Raw genomic sequence first — 22,232 nt, forward strand, 5'->3', positions numbered from 1 at the left:
ACCCCTTGGCTAGAGTATGCCCATCAACAGGTCTTACAGTTGCTGCTTCCCTGAAAAGGCCGTACCAACCTACCTGAATGCACACTCAGTGAATTCTCGCTGCTTCACGGCTATTCAGGTAGGACCATCCCGTGAAAGCACATGTGTTTGGGCATGGAGTTCTGGCCAGGAGAGGCCACAGCCTGTGGAAAAGGAATCCATACGTGCAGCCCTACGCGTCTAGGGTGGATGTTTCAGTTCCCATTTCTGGGGAAATCTCCAAGTAGATACAACTCACAAGGTTTAGCCGAGGGGACAGGGGCTTCAGAGAGCCTTGAAATTCATGTAGGGTCACTGAGTACGGGACTGTAAAGGTAACTTCAGAGAGTGGAAAAGTCCCCAACTTTCCTCCCATCCTAAATCTGCCTTGTCGAGGAGGGAGAAAGCTACCCAGAAAACAGGTGGCTAGCGTTAGGTAGTTCGCAATGTATTCGTGCTGCTCAGTTAAAAGGGAGCGGGGGCTGTCCCATTTCACCTCCCTTGAGGTCTTCAGGAAGCTGGGGTTTTTGTGACGGACACCTGGGTAATTGCGACTGGCCCATGAATGGTGTCAGCGCCGCGCCGAGGGGCGGCCGGGCGAGGGCGGAGCGGGCGCCGCTGTCCTAGCGGCCGCGGCAGAAAGGGGGCGCCCGGGCGCATTTCCTCCGCTCGCTCCGCCTGGGCCGGACCGACCCGCATCCGCGAGCGGCGTTCCTGGGTGTCGACCGCGGCGGCTGCCGGGACCGTGCCGGGCTTGGGCGAGCCTGCGGCGGCCGCGACCCCTCGGACGCTCCGGATCCTAAGGCGCGGCTCGCGTTCTGGCTGCGGGGCCCGCACCCTGCCTGCATGGACGCGGCGCTGAAGCGGAGTCGCTCCGAGGAGCCCGCCGAGCTCCCGCCGCCTGCCCGGGACGTGGAGGAGGAGGAGGAGGGAGAAGGCATGGAGAAGGGGCTGGAGGAGGAGGAGGAGGTGGATCCTCGGATCCAGGTAGGGCGCGCGGGGGCCCCTCGGGCCGGGTTCCGCGAGGGCTGCCGTGGAGGTCGGCGTCTACACCTACATCCCGCTCCGCAACCTCTAGCGCTGCGGTCCGGGGCGAGACGAGAGGGTCTGAATACTCGGTTTCACCGTTCCCCACGGAGGGGGCTGCAGTGCTCTTTGGATGCGGCCTGACTATATTGCGGGGACCCCTGCAGGCCCCTGGCGAGATTTGGGGGTCCCCGCAGCGTACCAGTGGTTCGGCGGATGCACAACAAAGGGAAAAAGGGGGCGGGGGCGCCATGCCGGTATCGGGGTGCTCTCAGTCAGGCTAGTGGCGCCGCAGGCATTGCACAGCCTCCCGGCTCCGGGAGGAGGGTTTGCCCGGCCCGCGAGCCTGGCGGGTGGGCGTTGCCGCCCCTGCAGCGTGGACTGGCACCGGTGTCCTGGGTCCGGCACCCCCACCTGGCCAGGGTGCCCAGCCTGAGCTGCCTTCCTCCTCCTTTGATTTATTGTAGGGAAACTGGGAGGGTTTATTGTCGCCATTGGCTCAAACCTCCGCTTGGCTTGAAATGGGTTAAAGCCCTGCTTTTTTCCTTGTTGTGGGGTCGGGTGTGAACAGAAACCAGGCACAACTGATGAGCCGAACCGACGCGTGGAGGAGGCGAGGGGGCTGGCCTGGCCTTCTGTGCCTCCATTTCCTAGACCAAAAACCAAATCCATTGCCGTCGAGTGAATTCGGACTGATAGCGATCCCATAGGACAGGGTAGAACTGCCCCATAGGGTTTCCAAGGCTGTAATCTTTAGGGGAGCCGACTGTCAACATCTTTCTCCTGCAGAGAGCCTGGTGGGTTCGAACCGCCAACCTTTCGGTTAGCAGCAGCTCAGCGAACACTGCGGCACCAAGGCTTTTTCCTAGAGGGATGATTAAAAAACAATTTTCAAGCCGAAATGTGTGTGTGACAGCTTAACCTCTTCACCCCTAAGCAAAAACACAGCAAATCTCTTTTCCAAGACCCATTTTTTTTTTTTTTTTTACCCTTTCCATAAATCATTTTTTTTATATTGCTTGTAAGCAATGCCATGCAATCTCTGGAGCCCTACCTAACTGGTTTTTCAGTGCGTAGATCAATTAAAACCTCGTTAAACTAAGTGGCTGGGGTTTAAATGAATTGTTTTTGGCAGATTAGCAAGGTAAAGATCAGGGGGAAAAAATCTTCCTATTAGGAATGATCCTATTAATTAAAATCACTGGTTTGCGTTCTTGCTAGGCGATTCTGTTAGCAATAGCCTTTGTTTGCAGAGTAAAGAGGAGTTAACTTAAGACTGGGTACTTTTTACAGATGTTGGTTATAAATGTTTGTTTGAAGGACTGGGATTAAAGCTAGTATAGAAAGAAAAAAGGCTAGGCAGGTTAAATAATTGGCAGTTTTGGAAAAAAAAAATTTTCCTTGTAGAAAAACACTCAGCCGCTGATGAGTTAATGACAGAAGTCTTTCCTTGAGTTAAATCATTTCACTGGGCTTATATTTTTAGCATGTGCTGATTTCTTTTTTTAATTTTTTCTACAAAGTTCTCCTTCTCTAAGGCAGAGGTTACTGTTTGAATTTGGTAGCTGAACCCTTTGTAATAAGGTGGGTTTACCTGGAGGCACTTACCTGGAATAAATATTTGACTATCGGAAAAGACAAATAATTCCTAGACCCTTAAGTCATTTTTAAAAGAGATACCGTCAAGATAAAGTTTTCAGAAATACAGACATTTCATTTGCTCCTCCAGCTCAAACTCATCTGTTTTCCTTGAAAATTAAAACCACCTTTTCCGTCTTCCTATGAATTGGGCTGGGGTAGTTTTTCAGGTTATGAGCTGAATTTTATTGGAAACAGAAGCCTGACCCCTCAAATCTTTTTTCTCTCTCTTTTCTTCACTAGGGAGAACTGGAGAAGTTAAATCAATCCACGGATGAGATCAACAGACGGGAGACTGAACTTGAGGTACAGAAAGCTTGAAGGGGTGGCTGTCACACTTATTCCTGGCCAGTTGGTTTTGTTTTAATATAGCCAGCGGTTATTGTGAAGGCCCACCCCTGGGAGTTGAGCAATGGAAGTTGAGCAACAGCCTTGCTGTCTGTCAGGATGAAATACACCACTGAGCCCAACCAGTGGGCCAAACGCATGTGGATCCAATTTCATGTGTTGTTTTTCATTATGGAAGCTCCATGGGGCCAAACCAAGGGCTGTGTGGCATATTACACATGCTTAAAACCCAGACTTAATGTGTCTGTGGAAAAGCTGAAAGGACTGAGGGGAATATTAGTTGAAGTCTTTTTAATGAATGAGCTCATGAAATCTCTTAAATATTTTAGGGTGGTTCCTTCCATTTGTACTTGGAACTGTTTGGTGTTTCCTCAGACTTACACCCTTTTTTTTTACTTTGCTGTACTAATAATTCACTCCCCATTCCTTTCCACTTCCCCGCGTGTTTCTTTTTTGTCTACTTGTGTGTAGAATATAATTATCTTAATGGTAAGGAAAAGCTGTTTAGACTGAGAAAGGCCTTCCTGCTGGGAAGAGTCTTGGGAGGCAAGCTTGATTTGCATTTCGGGAGCATTTTCCAACCTGAGTGTAAATAGATTAGCATTCTTCACAGCTACCAATTAGTCCTCACCCCTATTTACTAGTGGTTGGTTTTACCATCCATCAGCAAATTTGAACAACCTCTGTATACAGTGACACCTGTGAGAGCTGGAACTTGAACGGAATGCATTGTTTTTCCGGGTCTCACAAGTTTTCCACCTTTGACAGGGTACAAGCCTACTACTCTTCTATCAGTCTCTATTAATGGAAAATATTTGAGTTTTTCTTGTCTGACAGGTTTCCACGTTACATGGGTTCTGGCTTTCATAGGTTTTACTGTATATCTGAAAGCCCGTGTCTGTTAGAGCTATAGGCATGCAGGGAGCCGTTGGGAGGACCTGTTTCTGTAGGAGGAGAAACAGCAAGAAAGGTCAACAGGAAGGACAGGAAATGTGGCCTTGTCACCAGTCCCTGGGTGCAGGAGATAGGAATATAATCTACCAAGAATACACTGGCAGCCATGATTTCTAACTGCATGTCCAGGCCCTGGAAATACCAAATATGAATGAAATCTGGCCTGAAAAGCTTGGTGTTCTGAGCTCTGTGAAGGGTTATCCATGAAACTGGCTGCCATTCTCCCCAAAATGAAGTAAAATCATTGTGTTTGTTTACATTTTTTTTTTCAGTTACGGTGAATTGAGTCTCTTTGTGATTTTGGACCATGGAAACCTCTCTGAATCTCAGATGTCTAATACACCCACTCCTCACTTATCGACATGGTTAGGTTCCAAAGATCAGGTCGTTATGTGAAAATCAACGATATGCAAAAATGGAGGATGACCACATCAGATCACAAAATGGAGGATGACTACGTCATTACCTAACTGCCAAATCACATCATTACATAACTGCTAAACCACGGAGAATCATGGCCCAGCCAAGCTGACACATAACCTTAACCATCACAGCCAGCATTATTCTCCTCTGGCACCTTGGTGTTCATTACAGCCAGGTGTATGTCACTGATGTGCAAAATAGTCTGATAGATTTTTTTTTACTGTTGTCATAAATGCAAAATGTTGGATAATGAGATAGTTGATAAGTGAGGAGTAGGTGTGTATTAAACAAGCAGCAACAACAAAACCTGTGCCAACTCTATAGGGCTTTAGAGTTTACCAAGTGTTTTTTACAAGCTTTATCTTACTCCACCCTGTTCCAGCAACCTAGAGCTAGGCTGCCCAAGATGGTAGCCACTTTCTACATGTGGCTATTTGAATTTAAATTAATTAAAAGATTAAAAATTCAGTTCCTCAGTCACTATCGCCACATAACAAGAGCTCAATAGCTACTGTATTGGGCAGAGCAGAGAACACTTCCATCATTAGAGAAAGTTCTACTAAATGGCACTAACCTGTACAGGTAGGGAAGGCAGAGCCTACCTCTTCTCTAGGTGAGATTGTGAGGCTCAGTGTCTCACAGTTCAGCAGTGTGGCCAAGCCAGGTCTCCCAGCCTAGACCCATGCATTTTCCAGATGCCCTCCAGCTTTTATATTCGACCACGCCAAAGAAATAGAAAAATCAAAAAAAGCAAATCAGTTGCTGTCAGGCCAGTTCTGACTCGTGGCGACCGCCATGTGTGTCAGAGGACAACTGTGCTCCATAGGGTTTTCAGTGGCTGATTTTTCAGAAATTGATTGCCAGGTCTTTCTTCCAAGGTGCCTATGGGTTGACTCAAATTTGCAGCCTTTTGGTTAGCAGCCAAATGCATAGCCATTTGTGTCACCCAGGGATTCTCCAAATGAATAGACAAGTTGGAAATTTTTTTTTTTCCTTTGCAAAAGATCGATTTATTCATTCAGCAATTATGTGCTGGGCACTGTTCTGGGTTATGCATAAGACAGCCTACATTCTGAGGGTACAGTTGGTTCTACCGGATAAATTCTTTTTAGCCCTGATTTCCGAATTCCATTTCCAAATACTCTTAAATATTTGTGTGTCACAGGAAGCAAGCAGGGCAGGTGTTTCCTGCTGTGCCCTGAAGAGTATTTGGTAGCCCTGTGAAGCGAGGTGGTGAGGGCTGGGCCATGTTGCTGGCTGGCTTTTCATGATGTTATCATAACTAAGACTGACTAACAACAGCACTGCCCGGTAAAACTCAAGCTACATAAATAATTAAAAATTTCCTAGTAGCCATATTAAAAAGCAAAAAGAAACAGGTGAAATTAATTTTAATATATTTTACTTAGCCAAGAGTATCCAAGAAAGCATAATTTTAAACATGAAATCAATATAAAAATTTGTTAATAAGCTATTTTAGTTTTTTGTGTTTTGGGTACTAAGTCTTCAGAATCTGGTATGTATTTTATACTTGAGCTCATCTCAGTTTGGACCGATGAGGCAGGGGACACAGGTCTCTGGACACCTGCCACATGGCCGGAGCCTGGAAGAGAGGGTGCGGGGTATGTGTGTGAGTGTGTCTCTGTGTGTGTGTGTGGTCAGGGGTCTGTCCTTTAGTCAAGCACTGGCACCACCTTTGTGCTGGGCGGTCTGTTGGCCATTGGGGATTTGTCGGGGAACAAGACAAGCAAAAGCCTTGCCCTCGAGTTTACATATCATTTGGCGTCTTAGTTAACCTGGTACTGCTATAACACAAATACCACAAGTGGGCGGCTTTAAAGAACAGAAATTTATTTGATCCCAGTTCAGGAGACTGGAAGGCCGAATTCAGGGCGTGGCTCTAGGGGGAGGCCCTTCCCTGTGTATTTCAGCTTTTAGTAGCTGCCAGCAATCTTTGTCATTCCTGAGCTTGTAAATACTTCTTCTCCCTGTGTGTGTCTCTGTGTCTGTTGTTAGGTGCTGTCCAGTCGATTCTGACTCATGGCTACCCCATGTGACAGGGTAGAACTGCCCCATAGAGTTTTCTAGGCTGTAATCTTTATGGGAGCAGATTATCAAGTCTGTGTAGATTTAAACTGCCAACCTTTTGGTTACCAGCTGAGTGCTTAACTGTTGTGCCACCAGGGCTCCTTCTCTGTGCCTAGTCTGCTCTTTAACTCAGAAGTGATTTGATTTAGGACCCACCTTACTACATGTGGCCTCATTAACATAACAAAAGAAAGCGCCTGTTTCCAAAGAGGGTCATATTTATAGGCATCCCAAAACAGAGTAGAACTGCCCCATAAAGTTTCCAAGGAGTGGCTGGTGGATTCGAACTGCCCACCTTTGGTTAGCATCTGAGCTTTTAACCACCACGCCACCAGTGCTCCAGGGATAGGGCTTAGGGTTTTCAACATAAATTTTGGGGGCCGATGCTGTCCATTACAGCTGGGGATGAGGAGTGGAGAGGCGGAAAATAATTACTAATTGTGATGACTGCAATAAGAGTGATGTGACAGAGACTGGGAGGGGAGTCACTTCAGGTGACACTCGGGAGAGACCTGAAGATGGGGGAGTCCACGTGCAAAGAGGGCACACAGAGTGAGCAGCTTGGGGTGGTCAAGGAGAGGGGTTGAAGGATGTGGGGCTGGAAAACAGGCCATTTTAATATAAAGGTTTCCCCTACTTTTCGAAAGCAAAGTGTTCCTGTGAAACCTTTCACACGCCGAGATGGTATAAAGTGAAGCACCAATTACTATTAATTTACATGGGAAACATTTTTGAGTGTTCTCAGACCCAAAAAATAACATACTAAGTAACACATAAAACCCTCATGAGCTCTCTTAGGCTTTCTTACCTTAGGGACACATCTTGCTAATGGGTGCACAGAATAAATCAAGATAAAGCGCAGGTGCTCACACACAGTTCAAAACTACCGCAACTGTGTGACTTGATGCTGAGATGCCTCGTGTATGCAGTTCCCTGGGAGAAGCTTGGTGACCCCACTCTCACTGCTTAGGGTGCGCACTGCCTCTTTAACAGCTAGCTGCAAAACCAACGCTGATCGCTACTTCTGCTTTTTGCCTTTTTTTTTGTAAAAGCCAAAATCCTCTTCCAATTTCGTTCGGTTATTGAAAACAGGTACTAATGTGGGTTTTTTTTTTTTTAAAGTGAACGTGTATACTTTCAGAGCCTCTGGGGAGAGGGCCTTGCTGTCCATCCATTTCTTTCCCTTTGCTTTTGGGTTCTGATATGGAATGTTCTGCACCCTCTCCTGACTTTGTCCGATTCTGATTAAACTGAATTGGTGAGCAGGTTTGTGGCTCATCCACTCCTCGAATGTGGTGTCACTGTCTCTGGGCAACCACAGACAGGGTGTTCCTCCTGGTACTCACGTTCACCGTCCAGTCCTCGTCTCAGCTGTTTAGATCTGAGATGACCGAAAGACTGCTGCGTGCCGGCCACCTGCCATGTTGTCACTTGCACATCTGCCTCTTTCTGCTTGCGTCTGGCCTTGTTTGCGCAGTGCCGGGGCCCCTTTAGGAGCCCTGGTGGTGCAGTGGTTAAAGCACTTGGCTGTTAACTGAAAGGTCAGCAGTTGGAACCCACCAGCTGCTCGGTGGGAGAAAGATGTGGCAGTCTGCTTCTGTAAAGATTTACAGCCTTGGAAACCCAATGGGGCAATTCTAATCTGTCCTGTAGGGTCGCTAGGAGTTGGAATTGCCTCAACGGCAGTGGGTTTGGTGGCCCCTTTGCACTCTGATGGATACTGGGAGGAGCGGGCCTCTTTAAGCTTTTCAAGGGAATAACCTTTTAACCAAAGGGCTAGCCTGGTGTTTCAAATTAAGATAATAATGTTATTTTCCCACAGACACATTGATTAATCAACTCTAATTATTAACCCATCAAGTATTTATTGAGCACCTACTGTGTGCTAAGGACAGTTTTAGGTAATGAGGACGGAGCATCAGACACAATGGACAGGAATTGCTGTCCTCCTGAGAGTGGGGGAGGGAGGAAATGTAATGAACAAGATAAATGATTAAAATACACTGTGGGGCGGGGGTGGGAGGAGACAAGATACTTAGGGAACACTGAACTTCTGTTAAGGGTGATGGAAAAATTGGGGACTGGTTAATGGTGATAGTTGAGCAACATGATCCCCCAAAAACCCCAAACCCATTGCCATCGAGTCGATTCTGACTCATAGCGACCCTATGGGACAGAGTTGAACTGCCCCACAGAGTTTCCAAGGGGCACCTGGGGGATTTGAACTGCTGACCTTTAGGTTAGCAGCCATAGCACTTAACCACTATGCCACCAGGGTTTCCAGCAACATGATAAATGTAATTAATGTCACTGAACTATACATGTGATGATTGTAGAAATGGCCTATGTTTTGTTACCTATATATTTGCCACAATAAAAAAAGAAAATTTTTTTAAAATTGGAAACAAATATACTAGGGAATGTGGTGATATGTGTGGAGGAGTAAAACAAAGCAGGAAGGGTCTCAGCAGGTGGTTATTTTGGGGTAAGAGAATGCCGTGTTTAATATGGTGGGCAGGAGAGGTTTCCCTGAAGGGGATGTCTGGAGAAAGACCATCAGAGGAAAGTGAGCCAGTGAGTCTTGTGGCCCTGTGGGGGAAAAGTATTCCAGCCAGAGAGAACAGCCAGTGCTAAGGGGAGAGTGGGCCCTGGCCCGTCTGAGAACCAGCAAGGGGGACCATTGTGCTGGGAGTGAGCTGAGCAGTGTACAGAGGGAAAGGAGACGGACTGAGAGAGAGAAATAGGCCATTCAGGGGTGTAACAAGCGTGCCAGGTGAGGTAACAAGTGAATATACTGATGCAATTTTAAGATGCATGTTATATAGAACCATCTTTTCTCAAATGTTGGCTGAAACAGATGCAGCACAGAGAATTTCCAGCTCTCACTGTAATTAAGATTTGCAGTATTCCACGCCAATTATTAACTGTTTATTAACTGTGTTTTCATTTTCTCCCTTGCTTGCTCCAAAAGGCAGGCTCTTCTTGGGCGGTGAAAATGGTCAAAGGGAGGAGGAGGAGAGAGGACAAAGCAAAGCCAGGTTAACCACATACAGCCCATCCGAGTAACCCAAAGCTGACTTTCCAGACTACTCTTCCCCAGGGAGGTGGAGGCAATTCATTGAGAATGTTTGTGCTTTTGCCCTCACTGCTTGGGCGGGGATGGTTTCTGGACAGATGGGCAGGGTGATTTGAAAAATTATTTGATTCTAGACATTTGTGTTCCCCAAACTTGTGTAAAGCCCACCCACAAAACCTCCCTTTTCCCTCCTCCAGCAAACAAACAAACCAAAAAAACCCAAACCCCCTGCCCTCAAGTCAATCCGACTCATAGCAACCCTACAGGACAAAGTAGAACTGCTCCATAGGGTTTCCAGGGAGCACATGGTGGATTTGAACTGCTGACCTTTTGGTTAGCAGCTGTAGCTCTTAACCGCTGCCACCAGGGTTTCCTTCCCAGCTCCAGAAAGCCTGGTTGCCTAGTGGTTAATTGCTACCGCTGCTAATCAAGAGGTCGGCAGTTCGAATCCGCCAGGCGCTCCTTAGAAACTCTATCAGGCAGTTCTACCCTGTCCTATAGGGTCACTATGAGTCGGAATCGACTCGACGGCAGTGGGTTTGGTTTTGGTTTTTTCTCCAAAAAGCCACAAAAATTTTCTTTAAAAAAAAAAAAAATTTTTTTTTTTTTTTTTGAGCTTAGACTCTCTGGGGGTGAATTGGAAGCAGCCTGGCCTGGCTTTAATGAGTTATTAGTACAAGTCAGGGGAGGGGAAAAATCCCATTCTGAAAGGACAGTGTTGTAACTCCTTGGCACTTTGTCCTTCGAGCCCTGCGTGTGCTGGGAGGAAGGTCCTGTGAGACTTCGGCCGTGTTTTAAAGCGAGTGCTAGGGAATGCTGAAAGGATAAATGGAAGGGGACAGTGAGGAGTAACAGTTCCTTAAAGCTGGCACCAAATTCAGGGCCTGGGGGCAGGTTGCCGAGCTGGCGGGGAGAGGCCTAACCTCCTAGACACAGGTGAGATTTAGTGAAAGTGAACATTGGACCTAGACATTCTTGCAGCAAGCGCTGTTCGCCTCCTTTGTGCTGAGTCCTGAGTGCGGCTGGGGGACTACGGCCTCCCGCGTGCTTGTCCTGGGTGAAGCCGGGGGAACCACGTGCCTCCTGTGTGCTAAGTCCTGGGTGGGGCTGGGGGACCACGCACCTTCTATGTGCTTGGTCCTGGGTGGGGCTGGGGGACCACGTGATGTGCTCAGTCCTGGGTGGGGCTGGGGGAACCACGTGCCTCCTATGTGCTAAGTCCTGGGTGGGCCTGGGGGACATGCACCTCCTATGTGCTGGGTCCTGGGTAGGGCTGGGGGATCACGCACCTCCTATGTGCTCGGTCCTGGGTGGGGCTGGGGGACCAGCGATGTGCTCAGTCCTGGGTCTAGCTGGGGACCATGGTGGTAACAAGGCATGAGATGCACTCTTTACCTCCAGGGGTGTGCCCTGTCCCCGATGCACGCATGCAAGCGGGAGATAAATGCTGCAAGATGGAAGGGCAGGGCCCTGGGAGGCCAGCTGAAGCGCTACTGGAGTCGGGGCATCAGCGTTGAGGCCTGAAGGCCCCAGATTGTAAGAGAGAATCAGTTAGTGTTCAGAGTAGTCTGCACGTGGAGGAGGAAAATGCTGATATTACAGAAAGCCTCTGCAGCTTGAGAGTGCTTGGGAGAGGGGCATGGTTTATAGGACTCTTTGGTGATTGGCTGATCATAAAGATAAACACACTTGAGGTCTTTAAAGTTTGGCCTCTGAAGGGTAGGACTTAGTGCTTTGGCGGTTCCCCCCACCCACTGCTGCCGGAATGTCAGGGGGCAGTGACCTTTGACCCAGCTATTGCACCTATAAGAATTTATGCTAAGGAAATAGCTGGACAAGGATATAGGCCCAATAATGTTCATTGCAGTATTGTTTAAAATGTTGGTAAATTATAAATCTAAATGTCTATCAGCAGAAGGTTGACTCAACAAGTTCTATATACACGTAATGACTGAATAGGATCTAGGTCTAAAAATGATGACACAGCTTGTTATTAACAGAGAAAGATGTTGAAATGTAGAAACTGGCTCCAGAAGAGCATATGTATAGTATGATGCTATTTTAAAAAGTATGTTTCTACACATAAAAAAGTCCAAAAAAGATTACGCACCAGTCACTGTACCTGGGAGGTGGGGAAAACAAAACAAAACCAACCTGTTACTGTAGAGTCGATTCCGACTCAGTGACCTTATGTATCTGGGAGGTGAGATGAGTGGTATTTATTGTCCTGACATTTTTCTAGGTTTTGAATTTTTTTGTACTGAGCTTGTATTAGTTTGTAATCAGAAAAAAAGAAAAAGTCAACGCCACGGGGAAGGGGGTAGGTAGGAAGAAGGCAGTGATCTTGCCTTTAGGTTACATGGATTAAGATCTGAGTTCCGCTGACTAATTTGAGGGCCCTTGGCCCCAGGCTCCTTGTCTGTGAACTTGGGGACGTGATCCTTGTCCACATCCCTGGGTGGACCGGAGGATGGAGAAGATACTGCATGAGAGAGTGCTTTGAGAGCCGTAAAGTAGAGTGAAGGTGAGGGTCCCCGTCTGGCTGGCTGGTGTGGGGGAGCTGAGGCCCCGCTGGGTACGGCATGTTGGGAAGGCTCCCACAAGCTGCCCACTGGGGCCAGGCCGCCCATGGGGCCTAGTGATGGCTCTGTTCTCCTCCCCCAGGCTCCCACCATGACCTTTCTTTGTCAGAGAGACTAGCTCTGGGCACAGGGCCAGAGAGGGCTTGTGCAGGCCGGGATTATGGTGAATGGACTCTCGCAGTCACTGGGTTAGCAGGGCTTTCTTCCAGGCCTGGCTGCTGGGGTGTGGAAATGTTTGTTTCCCTGAGTGAGCTCTGCTTGGTCAGGGTGTGTCTTCTCCTGGGATTTGTCTGGCACGTCTTAGGTGCTCAATAGATGTTTGAGTGGCTGAATAACAACAGATGGCCCCTTAATAGCTGTGTGACCTTGGGTCAGTTACTTAGTCTCTGGCCCTCAGTTTTTCATCCCAGTGATGGCACAAGGTAAGCCATGGGGTGAGATGAGGGCTGTGGTGTGTGGGCACTTGCAGGAAAGTTTTGTGGTCCATTCTGGAATGTCTTTCCTGCCGTTTTTGTCTCCTGCTCTTCAATAAGAATGATAGCTAGTAATAATAGAGTGCCTGCTATGCGTCAGGCCACACTTTCCCACGTTACATAAACTCATTGAATCCTCAGACCAACGTTGAGATAGGTACTGTTAGTCTGTTGCCTGCCGTCAAGTCGATTCCGCCTCATAGCAACCCTATAGGATAGAGCTGCCGTAGGGTTTCCAAGGAGCGACAGGTGATTCAAACTGCTGACTTTTTGGGTTTCAGCTGAGCTCTTAACCACTATGCCACCAGGGCTCCTAGTACTATTAAAAAAAAAAAAACTATTAGCATCCCCCTTTTGCAGATAACAGAACTGAGGCATAGAGAGTTCAAGTGTCTTGTTCTAGAGCAGGGTTTCTCAACTTTGGCACTCTCTTTGAAATTTTGGGCTGGGTGTTTCTTTTTTGTTAGAAGCTGTCTGTGCACTGTAGGATAGGATATTTTTAGCAGCATCACTGGCCTCTACTCATTAGATACCAGTAGTACCTGCCCCCCCACTTGTGACAACCAGACGTATCTTCAGATTTGCGGATGTCCCCTGGTGGGAAAAGTCAGCCCCAGTTGTGAGCCAGTGCTCTAGAGCAATGCCACCAAAGTATGGTCCTCACATCACCACCATCAGCGTGACCTGGGAACTTGTTAGAGTTGCGGAACCTTGGGCTCCACCCCAGACTGACTCCACCCCAGGAGTCTGTTCTAACCAGCTCTCCCTGTCTCATGCGCTTCAAAGCACCCATCCTCTTCTCTAGCGCATATTCATCAGGCTGTATTATTGACTGAGCCCCTGGATGGCAGGGACTGGGTCTTTCTGTCTTGTGTCCCCAGCATCTCATTCAGTGCCTGCACTCATGGGTACAGTGAATGTCAGAGTGAATTGATGTTAATTTACTGAGGGTCAGAATCAAAGCCACTTGCCCTTATGGACTGGTGACTCTAGGCATTGTCCTACATGGTGTCCTACAAAGCAGGCAGGGCCCTTTTTCTCAGTACCTGCTCTGGAATTGCCTCCATTCCTCAGACTCTTCCTGAGCAAGGCCAACCCCGGGCACAACTGCGGTGTGTTCTCATTCCCTCGTGGATGTAAGATTCTGCCCTGCTTGGGGATGTTTGCATGGTAACCTTTCACATTGAACAAGGATGACATGTGGATGCGGACAAGCCACCCTGCCCAATTTAGAAGAAGAAACATGAGGTTATAAAACTATTATGTGTATAAAAAAAAAAGTATATGAAACTAAAAAAACCCATACAGACAGTAAAAGAAATGTGTGTCTGTGCAAAGGAAAATTTGAGAATAGTCATTCATAATGTCCACAAACCACAAACTACTTGTTGCCATTCAAGATGAAGTAAACAACAAAGTAAGAGTTTAGAAACTTTTTTTTTTTTTAGCAATTTGGTATGGCTGTGACATCCCAGTGGCATTTTATTTTTCTAGTTATTTATTGTATTTTACAGAAGTGTTGGTTCATAACGGGCTGGGAAAAAAAGAACCCATCACCACAGACAGTTGGAGAAGCACAGCTCTAGAAAACTGTATCCTCAAACGCCATCAATGGTTATGGCTTAGTCGCTGGGAGTGCTGGTCAGTTTTTTTCGTTTATCAGCATTTTCTGAATTATTTACAAATGAACATATTTTATGTTTTCATAGGCAAGGAATGGGGAGGGGATGGAGAAGGATGGCCTGTTTTTTTTTTTGAAGATGGCTTTGTAAGCCAAGTAAATGCATTTCTATGGATGGAATTTTAGGAACTGTGAATGCTGGTGGGAAACATCTCTGGATCAGGAGTCCTGCCTTAATTGTAGCTAAACCTTGTTGTCCGTGGTTTGCTTGGTGAATGGCTGTATTGTTAAGCTCTTGTAGTAATTCATGAAAGAATAGAAAGTGCTTCTTTAAAGGCATTTTAGTATTGTCTATAGTCAAGAAACCCTCATTTATACACTTACAAAAGAAATCACCAAGACTTTATAGTGGAAAACATTCTGAACATTAAGAATGATTAGATACTCAAACTCAGTTATTATATATAAATAGTGTATTTAAGTATTAGCATCATTTCTAAATGGAAAAAGACTTGTGAACACACACAGGCTTTCTTGTACAACCTCATTCACTGTAGCCATGTTAGCAAAGTGACGTTAGCATGGGGTGTTGGCTAGAATATAGAAAAAGCTATTTAATATTGAAATGGACTCTGTTGTCTCGAAAAAATTAGATTTGCTTTCCTTTTAAGCTATAAAGATAAATAAGATCATACGTAAACTTTCTTGGCCTCTCAGCTGGAACCCTTGCTATTGTAATACAGCAAGCAGTGTCTTCTATGACAAGATTGCACCCCCAAGTTTATCCAGGATGCCTTCCCTCTGACTCTGAGGTGTCCATGGGTGTTTCCACCTCAAAAGAAGGCAGGCTATGGGCTTGACAGATTCGTTGCTGTCTCAGTGGTGGATTTTCCAGTTGCTGTCAAGTCGACTTCAACTCAAGGTGACCCCATGCGTTGCAGAGTAGAAGGGCACTCCATAGAGTTTTCCGTGGCTGATTTTTTTGGAAATTGATCACAAAGCCTTTCTTTCAAGGTGCCTCTGTGTGGACTCAAATCTCCAATCTTTTTGTTAGTTGCCAAGTGCTTAACTGTTTGCACCACACCGGGACTCCTGGGGATAACAATCTCCAAATCCCCAAGTTGACCCTGAATATCAAGGGATACCCTTCAGTACTGAGAGCTCTGGTCCCTGTGGACTGTAGTCTTTTAATGCTGAGCTGTTATTATTCCTTTGGAGTAATTATTTTAGGGGCTTTTAACGTAGTGGTGGGGTGTGTGTATGTTTTGGCTGAATGAATTAAACATCTATTGAACCTCATCCTTTTGGCAGGCATCCCAGGTATCTTCGTCCAGCCCTCCCCATTGAGAATTACTTAATCTGCCTATGGCCACATAGATGTTTCTGACAGTGAAGGCTCTTGCTTTTATGCAATGCATCTTAACCAAGAGTCTTCCGATAATTTGCTAAAAGCGGCTCTTAGAGAGCTCAGAGAATTTGGCCCTTTCATTTCCTTAAAGGAAGATGGAAAAACATTTTGTTCTATTCTTGCCTGATTTTTCCTTTGCTGTGTTTTGATGGATTATCTAAGAGATATTAATGTTTGCTCTGACAGAAAGAAACTGCCAGTGGGGAGACAATGAGAGGGATATCCGCTGTTTATCATAACTGCAGCCAAGCCCACTTAATATAAACTGTTTCATTGTTTGGCATCAAACTCAGCCTCAGCATGATAAGTGGGGTTTGGTTGTCTTCGTCCACTCCACCCTTTTGTTGCCAGCGTGCAAAAGCGTTCAGCTTTGTTTTGATAGATTCGAAGCACATAGATTTAATGTTTTCTTCCCTGGTTTTCGGCATTATTGAAAGAGATGAAATAAGGGTGTTGTCCTGTCTCATTGTTCTAGTTACCATTTCTGCCCAACAAATTACTAAAATGTAATGGCTTAAAAGAATCATTTTGTTTTGCCCATGATTTTGTGGTCAGGAATTTGGGGACAGCTCAGCTAAGTGGTTCTCAGTTGAGGAGTCTCGTGTAGTTACAGTCAGATGTCATCTGGGGCTGTGGTCATCTGAAGGCTCAGGTGGATTGGATGTTCAAGCAGCTCTCACTCACATGTCTGAGAAGCTCAGCTGGGTTGTCAACCAGAGGGTCCACATGCGACGTTTCCAGCATAGCCCTCTCAGGTAGTCTGACTTCCTACCTGGTGTCTGACTTCCCTCAGAGTGAGCATCCTAAGAAGACCAGATGGAAGCTTCAAGGCCTTTTCTGATTGAGCCTTGGAAGACACCTAGCATCAGTTCTATTGGTCCAAGCCATCATGAGCCCACCCACACTCAAGAGGGATTCATAGACTAACCTCTTGATAGGAGGAGTGCCAAAGAACTTTGAGGCCGTGTTTTAAAACCTCCATACTCAAGGTGATGATGTAGAGATAACAAATGGCCTGTTTTATGACTAGCAGGACACCTGTTTGCATCCTTCCTTCTTTCTCTTTACTTGTGTTGATTTCATAAACAACCACGCTTCATAGCACCTCCTTGAGTCGCTTGACTGGTTAACCAGCCAGCAGAGCAAGGGCTTTGTTTAGCGCTGCCAGTGACTCTTAAACAAGCCAGCAACAGTGAAAGCAAGAGGGAGCAGTTTTTAGCAATGCCGTGGGTCTTGCAATGGGAAATTATTTGTGGTCTTCCCATTTCTTAAAACTTCTTTCTGAGGGACAATTATGCCACGACTTTAACGCCTATTAAAATGAGTGCAGCCTAAAGTCAAAGGTATGATGTCTAGGCAGACACTTTTTACATTTAGAGGGGGAGGATTCTAAAACTCCTTGAACAAGTCTTGACATGCTGCTTGCTTTCTCTGTGACTGGTTTTGCTAGCATCTCCACTGGGGAAAGAGAACCCTGGTGTTGCTTTCATTTGCTAGAAGTTGGATCTGTTCCCCCAGCTGGAACTTGTTAAAGAAGATCATTTTAATGCTATGAAACTTGGGGGTCAAAAAAAGCATAGGAAAACTTTTTGGGAGACTACGGAGACTAAACCACATAGCATATGGCAGTAGAAAGGATGGGTTTTGGAGTTTGGGAGAACTGGATTTGAATTCCCCTCCTGTACATCTTTGAGTCAGAATCGACTCGACGGCACTGGGTTTGGATTTTTGTTTTTCCTGTGCATCTTGTGGTACAAGTGGTTAAATGTTTAGCTGCTAACCAATAGGTCGGCAGTTTGAATCCACAGGCCACTCCTTGGAAACCCCATGAGCCAGTTCTACTCTGTCCTATAGGTTTGCTCTGAGTTGGAATGGACCGGACAGCCATGTGTTTGTGCCTCTTAGCAGTGTAGTCTTGGGTAAGTTTTTTTTTTTTTTTAATCTTTTCTGATTTTTAATACCTATCTTGCCAGGCTGTTAAGGATTAAATTAGGCGATGTTTGTGAAGTGCCTGGCATGGTACCTAGCACATAAAAAAAAAATATTGGTCCTTTCCTTCCTACCCTTTGCTATTTAGTAAATAACTGCATCTACATAAAAATAGCTGCCATTTATTGAAGGCTTATTGTGCTAAGTATTGTGCCAAGTGCTTTATATAGTTTAGCCTGTTGATTCTCATAACACCCTTTGCAAATGTTGATGAGAAATGGAGGCATTGAGAGATTAAGGAAATTCTCCAAGGTCACACAGCCAGTCAGTGGTGGAGCCAGTGTGAATCCAGGAGTCTGAGGCCTGAGCCCATGTGTTTAAATACACCCTGTGTTTGGGGGGGGGTGGGGCATGGAGGGTGCACATGTGGAAACCCTGGTGGCATAGTGGTTAAGAGCTATAGCTGCTAACCAAAAGGTTCTGCAGTTTGAATCCACCAGGCACTCCTTGGAAACCCCAGGGGGGCAGTTCTACTGTGTCCTGTAGGGTCACTATGAGTCCGAATTGACTCGATGGCAATGTTTTTTTTTTGTTGTTGTTGTTTAGGGACACATGTAAGATTGAAAGACCAGGTTTTGCGTCTTTGCCCAGACCCTAACCAGACATACATCCTTTCCTAAGTAGATGGGCATTCTTGGGAGAGGACCTTTACCTCCTTGGGGTTTCAGTTACCTCATCTCTGGAATGGTGGGAGCATCTAAGCCAAATGATGGATAAAGTCTTTTCCATGTCCAGTGTTGTATGATGCTGAGATTTTGATTTTAATCTAGCCGCATGCTGAATGAATTCTGAACCATCCGCCATCTGGATGAGAAAGGGTCAATCTAGGCTGCAATAGGTTTAGTATTTTATTTTTGAAGCAATACTTGCACACAGTTAAACAAACAAAAGCCAAACAAACAAAAGAAAACTGAGCCCTGAGAAGTTGTAACGAAAAATGAAAGTCTTTTGCCCACTCCGGCTCTACTCCGAGGAGCAACTGCTTCTAACTCTTCTTTTACCCGTTTCTTCTGGTCCTTTCCTCCATATCTTTAGTGTTAGAGCAGTGGGCTTTGGCTTCAGTTCTTTGGCACCCTGCGCCCTGGTTTCTTCCCATTCCTATGAGATGCAGTCAGGGGAGAGGTTATCCAAAAGCCAGCGGGAGTGAGACAGCTAGCTTGCCTGGAATGCTGGGGTGGGCGGGTGCGTGCTTCCCATGGCAGCTGTGCTAAATGATCTCGAACGCTTCCCAAGGCTGAGCCAGATTTCCCTTCAAAAACTCATGGTAATTATAAAATGGACCTTGTATGTAATACCAGCTGGGGTGGCACTGGTGAAACAGCCCCTCCAGTAAATGTGCCCATCAATTGTATAATCCATCTGAAGGCCAATGACTGAAGTTCTGGAAAAAAGTGGGTCTTGAAATTGAGGAACTATGTTAAGCCTCTTGATGGAAACCTGGAAATAGCTCACTTGTGGTTGAGCTCAGTAAAACGTGGTGGTTTCAGCAATTCTGCTTCTTACACAAGAACCCAGTGGGTTTAAAAACATGCCACTGATAAGAAACCACCGGGTCCTGTCACTATTTCCCCCTGTGTGTGTGTGGGAGGGGGTGGGAGGGTGGGGTGGGAAAGGTATTGTTATGTAATGTAAGTCCCTCCCCCAGGGCCTTGTGAGGACGGATCCCTGTGCCTGAGTTTGAAGGCCTAATGGTTTTTTTCCTGTGTTTGTGGTGCTTTGGACCTTGGGCTATTTAAACCTTTTTTTTTTTTGTAATTGGTTAAATTCCACTCTGGTGGCTATTGCCTATGTAACATCAACAAAAATGATGAATCGGAAGCAAGTCTCTTCCAACTGATAGACATTCTACAAAATAACTGGCCCATATTATTAAAAAAAAAAAAAAAATCAAGGTTATGAAAGACAAAAACCCAGAAACTATCTGGATTCAAGGAAACTAAGGAAACATGACAACTAAATATAACCTGTGAGCCCTGGGTTGGATCCTAGACCAGGAAAAAAATTGTTTTTCTTTTACTATAGAACACGTTCTGTTAGTTATCTAGTGCTGCTAAACAGAAATACCACAGGTGGGTGGCTTTAACAAACCCAAATTTATTTTCTCACAGTTTAGGAGGCTAGAAGTCCGAATTGAGGGTGCCAGCTCTAGGGGAAGTCTTCCCGACTCTGTCAGCTCTGAAGGAAGGTTGTCCCTTCCGAGCTTCTTCTCTTGGGCGATGTTCCTGTGGCTTGGCATTGCTCTTCCCTCATCTCTGTTCTACTCGTTTGCTTGTTTAATCTCTTTTATATCTCAAAAGAGATTGACTCAAGGTATATCCTATAGTAATCCTGCGTTGTTAACATAACAAGGACAACTCATTTCCAAATGGATTATGACCACAGGCATAAAGGTTAGGATTTACAACACATACTTTTAGGGGATGTAATTCAATTCTTAACACATTAATAGAACAATGGATGCAATTTGAATAAAGTCGTAGATTAGGTTACTAGCACACCCTGTCCCCACTTATCACCATGATTAGTTTCCAAAGACCAGGTCGTCTTGCGAAATTGGTGTTATGCAAAAATGGAGGATGACTACGTCATTACATAACTGCCAAACCACTGAGAATCACGGTCCAGTCAAGCTGACGCATAACCTTAACCATCACAGCCAGCATGACTCTCACCTCGCGCCTCGGCATTTGTCACTGCCAGATGTACATCATTAATGCACAAATCAGTTGGACAGTAGATTTTTCACTATTGTTGCAAATGCTAAATGTCGGGTAATGATATAGTCGGTGAGAAGTAGGTGAATTGTATCAATGTTAATTTTCCGATTTTGATCATTGTACTCTTGTTACATTAAGAGGATGTTCTTGTCTTTAGGAAATACAAGTTATTCTGGGACGTCATAGTTATCTAGTGCCGCTGTGACACATATATCACAAGTGGGTGGCTTTCAAGGACAAATTTGTTATAGTTCAGGAGACCAGAAATCTGAATTCAGAGTGTGGCTCTAGGGGGATGTCCCTCCTTGGCTGTTTCAGCTTTTGAGTAGCTGCCAGCAATCGTTGTAGGTGCATTTGTCTTGTCTTGCCTTCCCCTTCTCCCTGTGTGTGTCTCTGTGTCCACTCTACTGTTTTTATAACTCAGAAGTGATTAGATTTAGAACCCACCCTACTGGAATATGATCTAATGAACACCAGAAAGAAAACCCTGTTTCCAAACAGGAGTATATCCACAGGCATAGGGGTTAGGATTTCAATACATATTTTGGGGGGAAACATTTCAATCCCTAACATCGGTTAAAGGGACACCTGTCTGCATCTTAGCCTTGTTTTTTCTTAAGTCTGAAATTGTTTTAAATTAAAAAGTTATAAAAACAAAAACCAAAGAGCCTTTTTCCCATCCCCAGACCTGCCACCTGCCTTATCTCAGCCTCCAAGTCACAGCACCCGTTTTTTAGCTCTAGAATCTCTATGTTTGCTAGTGCTTCCAAAAGAAAGCTGCATGGACCCAGTCTGGTGGATCAGATGGGAAGGCCAGCCATCATGCTGGCTTGTTCTGGCAATGGAATTTGGTGCTCACCTTGTTTGGAGACATTCTATGGTCAAATCAGAGGTCTAAACCAGAGCCCTCTGCCTAGGAGGAAATCAGTTCTCCTTAGGTCTGAAAAGGCTCTACCCACTGCTATCGAGTCAATTCTAACTCATAACGACCCTATAGGCAGAGTGGAACTGCAGCATAAGGTTTCCAAGGAGCGACTGGTAGATTTAAACTGCTGACCTTTTGGTTAGCAGCCGAGCTCTTAACCACTATGCCACCAAGGTCCAAGACCCTTGTTAACCTCCAAAACCAAAAAATTCCAACTCATAGCGATCCTGTAGGACAGAGTAGAACTGCCCCATAGGGTTTCCAAGGCTGTAAATCTTTACAGAAGCAAACTGCCATATCTTTCTCCCATCAAGCAGCTGGTGGGTTCCAACCACCGACCTTTCGGTTAGCAGCTGGGCACTTAACCACTGTACCACCAGGGCTCCTTTGTTAACATCAAAGGAGGGAAACTTGCAGGAGGAAACTGTGATGACCGCCATCTTTTCTTTCTGTGTGGTGGAGGAAGCCTCTTGGTTCAGAACCAGGGCAGTCTGTGCGGTGCTGTGGGAAGAGGCCTGGGCTGGGGAGCAGGAACAGGATCTGGCCTCATCACTGGGGCTGTCGAGATGTACAGGGCTTGCCCAGGAGGCCAGAGTTGATGGGGGCCAAGCTGGGTTTAGGATGCTCTGCACACTGTACCAGAACCCACTCACAGGGCCTAAATAAAAGGGAGGATTTTTGTCCTATAGGGTCGCTATGAGTGGGAATCGACTTGCCAACAACAGGTTTATAGGAGTGTTTTGTGGAGGTCGAGAGGAAGCATTGCTGAGTCTGATTGGGAGAACATACCTCCTCGTTTGCCCCAACAGCCCTGGTTTATGTCATCATCCCAGAATTACTATTGTGCCCCTCTCACTCTCGACAGTGTCCTGGCTTGATTGGTATGGCCATGTAATTGCAGGTTTAGAATCAGGAACCCAGATAATCTCCTACCGCCTCCCGTCTG

At 46.0% G+C, this 22,232-nt stretch overlaps 1 protein-coding gene across 1 annotated transcript in view; it reads left to right on the top strand.

The window, feature by feature from the left end:
* Window positions 1-815: 815 nt before the first annotated feature.
* SH3BP5 (SH3 domain binding protein 5) overlaps window positions 816-22,232 on the top strand; it is an 82,471-nt gene continuing 61,054 nt past the window's right edge. The window contains exons 1-2 of the mRNA XM_003420927.4: window positions 816-1,005; window positions 2,926-2,988. Coding sequence (XP_003420975.1) covers window positions 865-1,005; window positions 2,926-2,988 — 204 coding nt within the window. The 5' untranslated portion in view covers window positions 816-864. The remainder of the gene's footprint in view (window positions 1,006-2,925; window positions 2,989-22,232) is intronic.

The sequence above is a fragment of the Loxodonta africana genome, chromosome 27 (assembly GCF_030014295.1).
Source record: "Loxodonta africana isolate mLoxAfr1 chromosome 27, mLoxAfr1.hap2, whole genome shotgun sequence".
NCBI classification, from domain to species: Eukaryota; Metazoa; Chordata; class Mammalia; order Proboscidea; family Elephantidae; genus Loxodonta; species Loxodonta africana.